The 13,607-nt window shown below is 47.1% G+C and overlaps 1 protein-coding gene across 2 annotated transcripts in view; it reads left to right on the forward strand.

Moving 5' to 3' along the window:
- TAMM41 (TAM41 mitochondrial translocator assembly and maintenance homolog) overlaps window positions 1-13,607 on the forward strand; it is a 30,955-nt gene that overhangs the window by 11,138 nt on the left and 6,210 nt on the right. For both annotated transcript variants that reach the window (XM_068162677.1, XM_068162678.1), the window contains exons 6-7: window positions 1,907-2,072; window positions 4,975-5,037. In XM_068162677.1, coding sequence (XP_068018778.1) covers window positions 1,907-2,072; window positions 4,975-5,037 — 229 coding nt within the window. The remainder of the gene's footprint in view (window positions 1-1,906; window positions 2,073-4,974; window positions 5,038-13,607) is intronic.

Here is a 13,607-nt window from a genome sequence, read left to right on the forward strand (position 1 = left end):
GGGGCACAGAGCAGGGGCCCTAGCAAGGAACAGGAGGAGGTGGTTTCAGAATGTGTGCTCTGGTGACCGCTGTGTGGAAAGAGGAGTCTAGGAAGTGCTGCATGAACACGTGGTTTGTGTTAGGCACATCAGGTCATAACTTAGAGGTGCAACTTTCTGCCATCACAAACTGCATCTCACAACAACCCCTAGTACTCTCACAACAACCCCTGGAGTACCAATTTTGAAGATCAGTTGATTAAACCCAAATGAAATCCTGGCTTTAAATACCCATTGCTGTAAGTAGTATTTAGGAAACAGGTATCCAGAATGACCACTATCTTGGATTCCATCTTTCTGGCCTAAGGTCTACCTGTGTAATTGCAGTTAGGGAGGAGATGTCCCCACAGTCAGAGCTCCAACAGTAATTTTTCTTCTTGTGGTAGGTTTGAATATTGAAGTGTGATACACATGTCAAGATGAAGACACAAATAGCATGGGTGCCTCCTGATCCTCAAGTTACTGTGGTGATTCTCTCACAAACAGCTCCTTTGTTAGGAGCTGAAGTACAGCTATAAGCAAGCTTGAGTGCAGTAAACAATTTTGCTGCAACACTTTGGAGTGCAGCGTGGGCTCATCTCTATTATGCTGCAGCTGTTTCCTTATCAATGTGCTTCTGATCACTTGAGTGGAGAAAGTACTTAGATGGATTTTGAAAGGAATCAGTAATGCTTTCTTCAAGAAAATGGCTAGTTAGAAAAGTATTCTCTGTTGTGTTACCATTAAACAAATCCTGGTGGCATGCTGTTGAGTGGGTACTAAAACTGTCCATAATTCTGTAATTCTGTTGATTTTATTGTTGATTCTGAGGAAAGTGCTTTAGTATTTTAAGTCCTCCCACCTTGGTCTAGCCACTGGCAGTTGTTCCCCAGACTGAAAAGGACAATTGCCCTTGGAATTGCTGTTTAATGCAGAGTAGGAACCCCATCTGCAATTACAATTATTTGGAATTACAGAGAAGAGTCTTTCTTAAAAGATTTCTCAGAGCCAGCTGAAGGCAGACACCACTTCTGACAGTTCTGGTTCAGGCCTGGATTCCTCCCACATCGTGTGAAGAGCCTGCTCCTTGTCATCTCCCTCTGCAGTCAGTGGGCGGTTCATCTGGATATCATTTTCTCCCCATTGACTGAAGGGAGTGTACAGGGCAGCCAGGCTGCTGTCTGATATCTCCATGAGCTGTCTGAAAAATAGTGTGGGAGGAATTGAGCTCTTCATATTTTCCTCCAGTTTGGGAGAGCTCTGCCCCACGCTGGATTGTTCCCCATTTGTGCTTGCATGCTGCGTGAACGTGCGCAGGGCTGCACGTTTGGTCTCCTTGTGCTCAAACCAGGGTCATCGGATTGCTGATTTACACTGGAAAATGGGGAATGAAGGCTTCCTTCCCATTATACAAACCAGATGTGGTTTGAGTTTAAAGCAGAGAAAATGTTGGGGTTTATTTTTCCAAACTCAACTTGCAGTGCCTGTGTGTGCAGTTTGATTATGTTCAGGCAGAAGAAACCGAGCTAAGTGCTCCTCTGGGAAGTTTTGTTTTTTCATTGCAGTGTACTTATGTTTCCAGAGGAAACTGGATGGAGCAGAAGTGCTGCAGTTTCAGTGAAAAGTTGCCTGCAGGGGCAGCAAGATCTTGTGTGTAGGTTAGTTTTCCCTTAGATAAAAATTAACATCTTTGCACTGGGTTCAGCTTCAGAGCTGAGGTAGAGCGTTATCAGCCCCCGGGAAGTCTCCCCTCAGCGTTGTCAATGCCTTTCACAAGGTCAGAGGTCAAAGATAGCCAAAAGACTTCTCTGACCTCTTTGAAACAGAGAACTTCCTTTATTTACACTAAGTGCTTTTACTGTCTGTTGTTTTTTTTTATGATACTCAGATTGATAAAAGTCCAGGAGGTCAGTTTGCACAGCTAATGGCTTTGCCAAGGACTCTGCAACAGAGGATCACCTCCCTGGTAGACCCTCCTGGGAAAAACAGAGATGTGGAGGAAATTCTACTGCAAGTTGCCCATGACCCTGACTGTGGATTTGTGGTGCATCAAGGTAGGCCTGGATCAGTGTGATCTGTAATTTCCTTCAAGACATGATAGTTGCACAGATTTATTGAATATGTTCTTACAATTCACAAGGCTGATTTAGAGAGGACAAAGAAGAGACTAATCATGAGGTGTATTCCTAAAAGTATGGTTTTGTGTGTGTTGATTGAAAGCAGGTTATCTGAAATACAATCAAATAGCATTCCTACTGAGAAAGATTGAGAGGCTCATTTAGTTTGGAGGAGACCCTTGAGGTTATCAAGTCCAACCATTAACCCAGCACTGCCAGGTTAGCACTAAACTGTGTCCCTCAGCACCACATCTCCATGGCTTTTAAACCCCTGCATTTTGACAGGATACAGAAACACAGAATCAGAGAGTTGTTTTGGCTGGAAAAAAAATTGAGATCAAGTCCAGGTATTAACCCTGCACTGCCAGGCACCACTAAACCCTGTCCCTCAGCACCACATCTGCATGACTTTGAAACCCCTTCAGGGATGGGGATTCCACCACTGCCCTAGGCAGTCTATTCCAGGGCTTGACAACCCTTCTGGGATAACAATTGTTCCAACTATCCAACCTGAACCTCCCTGGTGCAACCTGGGGCTGTTTCCTCTTGTCCTACTACTTGCTGCTTGGGAGAAGAGACCAACCCCTGCCTTGCTGCAACCTTCTTTCAGAAAGATATGTTTTGGTTTGGGTCCTGAAAGAAGTATTCTTTAGGAACTAGTGTGGTCTACTTAAACCATCTACCTCTAGTTGGGATACTTAAATCCTCATGGTTTCACTGGCTGGTGTAAGTGTTCTGCTCTATATCCTGCCGGTCAGACACTGCAGTGCTGTGTCAGTTCTCTGCCTTGCTGACATGACCCTTCTCAGTCATTGTAGTTAGTCCAGGTAGGGGAGCTCTCTGGCAGAGACCTCAGGTTTTGAGGAAGATGATTTGGACACTTCTCATTGTCACAGCTTCTCTGAAGCTGGGTACAAGCAGGTTAAAGCTGGTGCTGCAGGCATTAATGTTTTCTTCTTCTGACTTGGATGATTATTGTTTTTTATGCTCATACTGCTGACAAATGAAAGCCTTCAGTACTGAAGAGTCCTTAACATTTTTAGAGAACTGGACACATCTTGCTTAGTTCCAATTTTGCAAGTTCTTTGAGCACAGCAAATGCTCACTAGGCTCCTGAGAGCCTCTAGGCAGTAGCCAACTCTGGAGGGAGCCCTCACACTGGTTTGTGTTTGGGGAAGTAGAGCTCCTGAGAGCTGCAGGTCTGCATTGACAGACCTGAACACGGCCATCAGCGTGTCCAGGCTCATTCACCTCAGTCTGTGGCAGCTTCTATGCTTCTGTGGCTGGGCTGCAACAGTAGTGTGGTAACAGCTGAACCTGGGAGCAAGGGCAGCAGTGTTGTGAGCTGCAGGTAGGTTTAGAGCTCTGAGTTGTCTCCCATGAGCTGAATGTCCTTGTGGTTATCTTGGTGTGGGGTGTTGGCAGGCACGGCTGTGTCTCTGGGCTGTGCACAGTGCTGCAGCAGTTCAGTATCAAAACACTGGACAGAGCCAATCTTCTCAAGCCAACCAGTTCATGCTCCTAGGAGAACAAATCAAAATCCCCCTTTTCACTTCTGTGGCCAGAAGATTTTTTTTCCTAATACAGGAATGAAGGTAAAGGTCAGGACAAGCCATTTGGTAACACTGCAAGCCCTTTCCCCTAACACTTAAGATACTGATAAAAGTCCCCTCTCAGGCTGCTCTTCTCCAGCCTCAACAGCCCCAGGGCTTTCAGTCTTTCCTCCTCACAGAGATGCTTTAGGCCCCCTCAGCATCTTTGTAGTAGCATCTCCAGTAGTTCCCTGTCTCTCCTAAACTGGGGAGCCCAGAACTGGACCCAGTACTCCAGATGTGTCCTCCATAGGGCAGAGTAGAGGGGGAGGATAACTCTTATTCATGCACCCCAGGAGACCACTGGTCTTCCTGTCCAGGAGGACACATTGCTGGCTTCTAGGGCACTTGTTCCCCAGCACTTCCAGGTCTTTCTCTGCAGTGCTGCTTTCCAACAGGACACCCCTCAAGTGTATAGGTGGAGGGGATTGTTCCTCCCCAGGGGCTGGACTCTACAGTTACCTTTGTTGAATTTCAAGTTTTGAAGGCCAGCTCTGGGACTGCTGCATTTCTACATTTTAAAGTATTTAATAGCAACACAGTAGTCTTGTTCTGCACCTCTCAGCCAGCTGATCTGTCTGTGTGTTAGAGCAGATAACACTCAGTGCTTCTGAAGAGGCGGCTTTGTGTCTTCTGTACTATTCTGTTAGTTACCTAAGAACCACTGGGCCATGAGAACTGAGCATGGCACCAGTGCAAAGGGGTAAGTGAGCCTTGTCCCTCAAAGCTGGTAACTTAAAGAAGCCAGACAAACACTGCACAGTGTCAACATCTCCACTGGATCAGAGACATGCAAAACCCCAATTTCATACTGGAGCCAACAATGATTATGATTTGTTCTGCTCTAGAAACTTAATATACCAGCAGCTAGATCAAACAGCTCTGAAGCCTTTGTAACTAATCATCTTAGGAGAGAAATAATGGGAACAGCAAATCACATAATTTGATCAATTCCTACTGGTTTTTATCTGTTTAAATATTGATTTGTTTGTTTTGATGGAGGTTTTCCCACCCACCCCCCTGTATATAAAATAAAATAGCTTAGAGAATGTTTTCATTTAGTATGACAAAGCAGAACAGGCTCACATTTTCTCAGCTGAAGTGAATGCTTTACTTTCAGGCTTGATTTTATTACTTGAAAAGTATTTCACTTTTTTTCTCTGTGTGTGTGTGTGTATGTTTGAGGATAAAAGAATTCCCACAAAGCTGTGGAGATGGGTAACATCTGTGTGCTTCTCTGTCTGCAGGCATTTCAAGGATTGTGAGATCTTCCAGTATAGTGCAGAGTGCTAAAACCATCCTCACAGCTGGTAAGAACGTCTGTGATTTCTATCAGCATCAGCCTTCTGCTTCCATAAAGTGAAAATTGCAGGCTCCCAAGGCTGACTTGTTTAAAGAATGAACTTTTTGGGTGTCCCTGGAAAGTAAAAGTAGTATTTGAAGCAGGGGCTTTGTGGAACTGTTGAGAAACTATAAAATGCCCAAAGGAGTTGGAGTCCGTGTGACTCCTTCAAACAAACAAAACCCAGCAGCAACCCAAAAAGAGCAAAAAAAAACCCAACCCCAACCTTTGACTTCAGTTTCATGCTTTGTGTGGGCCAGAGTTGGCTGATGTGCACTAGTTCTGCTCCTTTTGTATTAAAAAATGGAAAAAGTGACTTTATCATGCACTCTGCTTTCTACATGGGAGTGAAGCCCTAAACGAGCAGTGCATAATAGTGGTGTGTTAGACTCAAGGAATCATTAAAGTTGGGGAAACAACCTCCAAGATCATTGCATCCAACTGTTAACCTAACACTGCCAAGTCCACCAGTAAACCTTTATTTTTTAGAATAAACCTTTATTTAGAATAAACCAAACCAGGTTGGAAGAGACCTTCAAGATCGTGTCCAACCCATCAACCAATCCAACCCACCCAAACAGCTAACCCATGGCACCAAGCACCCCAGCAAGTCTCCTCCTGAACACCTCCAATGACAGCGACTCCACCACCTCCCCAGGCAGCCCATTCCAATGGGCAATCACTCTCTCTGTATAGAACTTCTTCCTAACATCCAACCTAAACCTCCCCTGGTGCAGCCTGAGACTGTGTCCTCTTGTTCTGGTACTGGCTGCCTGGGAGAAGAGACCACCATCCACCTGTCTACAACCTCCCTTCAGGTAGTTGATGCAGAGTGTAAGGTTATTCCAGCATAAAATAAAGGGGGAGATGAGTTTTGAGGAAGAGAACTTTGATAGGATCCAGCAGTGTGCCCAGGTGGCCAAGAAGGCCAGTGGCATCCTGGCCTGCATTAAGAATAGTGTGGCCAGCAGGAGCAGGGAAGTCATTGTGCCCTGTACTCTGCATTGGTTAGGCCACACCTTGAGTCCTGTGTCCAGTTCTGGGCCCCTCAGTTTAAGAAGGACATCGAAACACTTGAAGGTGTCCAGAGAAGGGCAACAAGGCTGGGGGGAGGCCTTGAGCACAGCCCTGTGAGGAGAGGCTGAGGGAGCTGGGATTGTTTAGCCCAGAGAAGAGGAGGCTCAGGGGTGACCTCATTGCCCTCTGCAACTACCTGAAGGGTGGTTGTAGCCAGGAAGGGGTTGGTCTCTTCTCCCAGGCAACCAGCACCAGAACAAGAGGACACAGTCTCAAGCTGCACCAGGGGAGGTTTAGACTGGAGGTGAGGAGAAAGTTCTTCACCGAGCGAGTCATTCGTCATTGGGATGTGCTGCCCAGGGAGGTGGTGGAGTCACCATCCCTGGAGGTGTTCAAGAGGAGATTGGACGTGGCACTTGGTGCCATGGTCTAGTCATGAGGTCTATGGTGATAGGTTGGACTCGGTCCTCGAGGTCTCTTCCAACATTAGTTATGCTGTGATACTGTGATTTTTGTCAGGCTCAGAAGCCAGGGGTGTGTTGAACACACCAGCTGCACTTGTGGAGCACTGCATATTGCTGCAACCCTCACATTTCAAGATTAATGGAGAAAGAGTTGAGCATTGCAAAGTCAATGTGAGAGAAGGTGTAGAAGTGGAAAAAAAGGACTTGTGTGGAAATGTGGGAGACCCTGGGATGCTTTCCAGCTGTCACAATCTGCCCAGTGGAATGAAAGCTGCTGCCAGTTACATGGCTGGAGCTTCCTCCTGATTTCTGAGTTCTGGAGTAAATCTGATGTGTCTAAGATGACCCAATGTTTACATTTGAAAAAGCTGGTAGGGCTGCAGCTTGATTTAAAAGAAAGGCTTAAGGCATAAGCCTTCATTTACTTAAAACTCTGGTCAGGAGGTAGTCTTAACCTCCTTGCTTCTTCCATAAGATTGCTCAGATGGTTTTCTGCACTCATTCCTACCTATTCCTAAGTCTCCCACAAAAGCAGCTCTATACAGATGAGGCCATTACTGGGTTTAAAAGCAGCTGTGTAGCTTCCTACTGAGCAGTCCTCATCCAGACTTCTACAGCTGCTAGCCCCTTTCCTTTTAGTATTAAAGTTGGTGGCTCCATGTTATACTTCCTCCCTCCCTGTAAAGGAACACAGGTTGCAGGGTTGAGGGCCATTAGTGGTCTTCTGAGTAAAATAAGCAGGAACTGGTGGACTTTTTATATGCTGCTGTTAATAATCTGGTTCTACTAACTGGAAGAAATGTGACAAAGCTGTTGCCTGGCTTGCTTTAGCAGTTGGAGGAGACTAAGGACGTAACTCCAGCTGAGAAAAGCACAATTTCGTTTGGTATGGGGTAGGCATATTGAAGGTATTGGATCCTAAAATAAAGCTTCCCACCAACTCCCACCAGGAGTTGATCTGCTGGAGGGTAGAGAGGCTCTGTAGAGGGACCTGGACAGGCTGGACAGATGGGCAGAATCCAAGGGCATGAGATTGAACACATCCAAGTGGTGGGTTCTGCACATTGGCCACAGCAACCCCATGCAGAGCTACAGGCTGGGGTCAGAGTGGCTGGAGAGCGGCCAGGCAGAGAAGGACCTGGGGGTGCTGGTCGATGGTAGGCTGAACATGAGCCTGCAGTGTGCCCAGGCAGCCAAGAGGGCCAATAGAATCCTGGCCTGCATCAGGAACAGTGTGGCCAGCAGGAGCAGGGAGGTGATTCTGCCCCTGTATACTGCACTGGTTAGGCCACACCTCGAGTCCTGTGTCCAGTTCTGGGACCCTCAGTTTAGGAAGGAGGTTGACTTGCTGGAACGAGTCCAGAGAAGAGCAACAAAGTTGGTGAGGGGTTTGGAACACAGCCCTATGAGGAGAGGCTGAGGGAGCTGGGGTTGCTCAGCCTGGAGAGGCGGAGGCTCAGGGGTGACCTTATTGCTGTCTACAACTACCTGAAGGGAGGTTGTAGACAGGTGGATGTTGCTCTCTTCTCCCAGGCAGCCAGTACCAGAACAAGAGGACACAGTCTCAGGCTGCGCCAGGGGAGGTTCAGGTTGGATGTTACGAAGAAGTGCTATACAGAGAGAGTGATTGCCCATTGGAATGGGCTGCCCTAGGAGGTGGTGGAGTCACCATCGCTGGAGGTGTTCAGGAGAAGACTTGATGGGGTGCTTGGTGCCATGGGTTAGTTGTTTAGGTGGGCTGGATTGGTTGATGGGTTAGACACGATGATCTTGAAGGTCTTTTCCAACCTGGTTTGGTTTATTCTAAAATATCTATAAGGGTTTATTGTAAATAAATAGGTGACATTTTTCATCTAGAGCTTGCTGTCTAGATTACCTGCTGGTAGGCAAGACTTCTTGTATTGTAATGTGCCTTCTCTGGAAATGTTAACTTGTAACTTACCTGTTCCTGAATCCACACAGAGCAAAAGAATTGGAGGAGAGGTGTGAGAGAGCATTATTGTGTTGAATTTGGGCCTTGTGAAAGGCAGCAGCTTACCTGACCAAAGCTGTGTGAGTGACTGCAAGAGTAGCAGTAAAACCAGCTAAGCAGTGTCAGATTATTTCTGCTCCCTTTCTGTCTCTTCTGATGGACAGAAAATCACCTCTGGGAGTGGTTGGCTCCTCTTGTGTCATGCAGTGAATCACTTACTGGAACCTGAGGGGGATCCAATTGCATCTTTTGGTGGGGCTTGTAATTTTTGCTGTGTTTCTGTTTGGTCCACCTAAAATTAGGTATCTGTGAAATGCCTTTTCTGTCCCTTGTATTAACTGCTTTTTGGTTTATATATAGTGGCTTCCCCCCCCCCTTTAAAACAAACCCTAGCTGTCGTCTATTAAAACACAGAGTAGCACCTATCTAAACCCATGTATTCTGTAGTGCTTTTACTGCTGAACAGACACCTTTTTGTAGTCTGGGCCAAGTGGAACAAGGCATTTATGATCCCTTGCCCCAGACACAAGCCAAATCTGGGCAAGGAGGCTTGTGACACCTGATTTTTTTAGCATCCCCAAGGCTGTTTTATTGGAACTGTACTTAGGCACTTCTGCCACAATCTGGCCAAAGCCATTAGCAACAGAAGGCAGGACTGATCTTTTGGGGTTGCTCACCAAAGCCTGTGCATGAGCTTTGCCAGAGCCCCCCAGCTTCATTTCCTGAAGATGGACAGGAGCACAGCAATAGTGTTTTCTGTAACCATGCCCTACCTTGGAGTGCACCTTAAAGAAGAAATGAAATTTAGCTGACCAGGATGTGAGGTTGGTGTTTTCCAGATGTGATGGTTGAGTGATCTTCAGAGACCTTCCCTGCAATTCAGGAAGGATGGATTTCCATGTCTTGAGAAGCTAGGTAGTAGAATCATAGAATGATAGGGCTTGGAAGGAACCTCAGGAGCTTGTCTAAGGACTGGAGCTTCTCTGTGAGGAGGGAAGGCTGAGAGCCTTGGGGCTGTTGAGCCTGGAGAAGAGCAGCCCCAGAGGGGATCTGAGCAATGCTCAGCAAGAGCTAAAGGGTTGAGGGCATGGGGCCAGACTCTTTTCTCTGGTGCCCAGAGACAGGACAAGGGGCAATGGGGACAAACTGGAACCCAGGAAGTTTCATCTGAGCAGGAGGAGAAAATTCTTTGTTGTGAGGCTGCTGGAGCCCTGAGCCCTGGAGCAGGCTGCCCAGAGAGCTTGTGGAGTCTCCTTCTTTGGAGAGATTCCAAACCTACCTGGACATTGTGATCCTGTTGAGCAAGGAGAAGAGCAGCCTGAGAGGAGATCCAAGCAATGCCTAGCAAGAGCTAAAGGATGGGGGCCAGAGGATGGGGCCAGACTCTTGTCAGTGGTGCCCAGTGACAGGACAAGGGGCAATGGGCACAAACTGGAGCCCAGAAGGTTCTGTCTGAATGTGATGAGGAAAAACTTTAGTGTGAGGGTGCTGGAGACCTGGAGCAGGCTGCCCACAGAAGTTGTGGAGTCTCCTTCTCAGGAGAGATTCCAAACCTGCCTGTGTGTGATCCTGGGCTACCTGCTGTGGGTGCCCCTGCTTCAGCAGGGCAGTTGGACGGGATGATCACAGAATGGTGGGGTTGGAAGAGGCATCTGGAGATCATCTAGCCCAACTGCCCTGCTGAAGCAGGGTCACACAGAGCAAGTTGCCCAGGATCACAGTGCCCAGGGGGAGTTTGGAATCTCTCCAGAGAGGGACACTTCACAACCTCTCCGGGCAGCCTGCTCCAGGGCTCTGGCACCCTCCTAGGAAAAAAGAATCATGGCTTCTTCATTTAACAAGTTGGTCACCACAGGGGAAGGTGTTGATGCTGCTCACCTTGCATGGCCATTTCTGGGGGTCTCACAGCTCATATTTGTATTGCACACAGCCAGGACTTTGTGGCTGCTACATTGAAGGTCTTGTCTTGACTTGTGCAAGCAATGTGTATTGCAGGAAGGCACTGAGCTCTTCAGTTTAATCCCTGAGGATGCTGTACTTCTGTCTTCACTCTTTAACCAAGTCTTGTCTAATGTTCTGTTCCTCCAAGACCTATTTTGACACTTTTGAGTAGAAACTTTGGAAAAGTTTTATGACTCTGTCCTGCAGTGTTTGCATTAAGAGTAGTAGCTAAAATAAGACAGTTATGAGACACTTGTTAAATCAGTGGCTCTGCTGCACTCTATTTGTTTCTTGCCACTCCTGGTAACTGTACTTTTGTCCCAGGTCTGCTTACAGAAGGATTAGTTCTCACTACCTGGCCCTCATGCTTTTCATGGGGGCCACAGAATTTTTCCTTGGCTGGTTATTTTATCTGGACAGCAATGAGAAGCAGCAGAACGCCTGCTCTGCTCTGTAGCCTTGCTGTCCCTTGTTCAGTCTGTCTCTGAGCTCAGTGCTGAATCAGGACTAGTTGCTGCAGAGATGGCATGATGTGTATTAGCACTGCTGGCAAGGAGCACAAGGGAAATGGAGAATTTTGACCTATTGAAGAGGCTTTTTCTTCATCTTCCCCTGCCAGTGTGGTTTTGGAGTTGAGCTCCAGCTCTCTGTTTTTGTTTGTTGTTAAATGCCCTATTTAGCTTCTGCAAATGTGCCTGTGTGTTGCTGTGACTCTGTGGTGAGGTTGCCTCTCTGGTTCCCATTAGAGATGGCACCATCACTTGATTTATTTTCCCACATAGGCAGTGTCTGACTGGTCTTTGGGAACTAACTCTGAAGCCCTTGCATTTAGCTCCTCTGAAGGGGATGCTGATAGTTATTTAGCTTTGGTTTCTTCTTTGTATCTTACTGGAGGAGCACTGCAAGCCTTGCCAGTTGCCTATAAAGAGGTAAACTGTGAATTAAATCCTCAGCTGAAGCAGTTGTTGAGGTACCTTTGAGTTACCAGAAGTGCTTGTAGCTGCTCTGAATAACATCTGTTTCCTTAGAATTGGGATATTACTATACTAGATCATAGTAGCATAGTATCACAGTATCATTCAGGGTTGGAAGGGACCACAAGGATCATCTAGTTCCAACCCCCCTGCCATGGGCAGGGACACCCCACACTAGATCAGCCTGGCCAGAGCCTCAGCCAGCCTGGGCTTAAACACCTCCAGGGATGGGGCCTTGACCACCTCCCCAGACAACCCATTCCAGGGAGGTGATCTTCAAGACATTTCTTTTTTTGACTCTAAGGAGCAGCTTTAATATAAGACTCTGTGGATTTATGGTAACTGCTGGCTCCATCTGCTGCCTGAGCAGGTTTCCAGCACTTCACTGTAAACAGATGTGACAAGTTGGTGTCTCTGTGCATGATGCACAAACACCAGGTAGCTATTTGCCTCCACCTGACAGCCCTTCAGCAGTGCCTGCATTAGTTTCTCTTTTCAAAAGGCCATCAAGGATAGTGCAGCCAGGCATATCTACTGGGAAGCTCTGGGGGACTTCTCTTGTAGCCAAATCACTGTCTTACAACACTGACACTTCCAAAAAAACTGAACATGGGGCCTTAAGTAAAACCAGATCCAGCTTATGTTTACACTGAAGTTTTGTGGTCTTGATTCCATGTGCATTAGCTCTTTGTTCTGTATCATAGAGTGGAGAGGAGGTGGAACCACCAAGTCAGATTCCTAGCTGAAACAGAAAGACAGTTTCATGTGGTCCAACTGCTTCAGATTCTGAGACTGAGCCATAATTACAGCCATTAACTTTTACTACAGATGTGACTCATCACCCTGAGGGCTGCTTGAAGCAACCAGCTGTATGTATAAACCTGTATTTTGCTGTGCAGCATGATGTGCTGGGGCAGAAATGTCAGCATCTTGCTGCATAAAGCTCTGGTGGGTGGAGTTCCATGGAGTGCTCCCTGCAGGGGGAAAATGTGAAGGAGAAAAATTGCTGTATGCTGAGCTGCTGCAGGAGGCAGGGTGGGTTGGCAAGTGGTTAGACAAGTTGACTTGCAGGCTGCTGTGCCAGAAGGACGCAGTCCAGTGGGGCTGTGGTGGTTGTGTGGCTCTCTTGCACCTCCAGAAGTGTGCTGGCTTCACTGGCATGGCAGAACAGCATCGATTCTGGCACTCATTGCAGCTCTGTGTCCTGGAGCTGTAGTACTGGGGAGATGGGATGGTGATTCTCCAAGCTGTGCAGTTACACAGCTTGAACTTTGGAGGTTGGGAGCATTTTTTATTTATGTGCTCTGCCTGAGCTCAGCCTGGCCTTGCTCAGCAACTGGAGTTGTTGCACTCTGTGTGCTATTTCAATGCAGATGTGTGAGGTGCTTCAGAATTTACATGATTATTTACTTGTCATTTGAGATGCTGCAAAGAAGAGCCCATCCTGAATTCATTAGTGTGCTTGCTTTTAACAGAACCCTCTTCAGTGCAGAAAAGTTTTGAGCTCACATATGGGGGGCACATGGTTTGTAAGCTGGAATATATGCATGGAGGGTCCCTTGCAAAAGGTAAAGCTGAGTTTATTCAGATGGTGATCACAGACACAAAGAAGTGCACAACTGGTGTGTGGTGCTTTTAGGCTGTGCCTCTCAAATGTAGCTACAGATGTTGAGCAGAAGAGTAGAAAAATACAAGCAACTCACTGTTGGGTGTGAAAAGGAAAACAAAAGATTATTCAAAACAAATTCATAATAAAATGGAATAAGAGGAGCTGAGCCATAACAATTCTTCCCTTTTCTCTTCCCTTCTGATCTCTGGCTGTTTTGCTTCGCTCAGGAGAGATAATCTGCCTGCTTTGGCTGTCCTGGCTAACTCCTCTGCTCTTTTCTCTTGTCCCTTTCAGCCAGACAGAAAAGGACCTGGGGGTGCTCACTGACAGATGGCTGAACATGAGCCAGCAGTGTGCCCAGGTGGCCAAGAAGGCCAAGGGCATCCTGGCCTGCATCAGGAATAGTGTGGCCAGCAGGAGCAGGGAAGTCATTCTGCCCTGTTCTCAGCACTAGTTAGGCCACACCTTGAGTCCTGTATCCAGTTCAGGGCCCCTCAGTTTAGAAGGACATTGAGAACACTTGAAGGTGTCCAGAGAAAGGCAACAAGGCTGGGGAGAGGC

Source organism: Melanerpes formicivorus, unplaced genomic scaffold (genome assembly GCF_026170545.1).
Source record: "Melanerpes formicivorus ecotype bairdi unplaced genomic scaffold, bMelFor1.0.p_v2 SCAF_66, whole genome shotgun sequence".
In the NCBI taxonomy this organism is placed as follows: domain Eukaryota; kingdom Metazoa; phylum Chordata; class Aves; order Piciformes; family Picidae; genus Melanerpes; species Melanerpes formicivorus.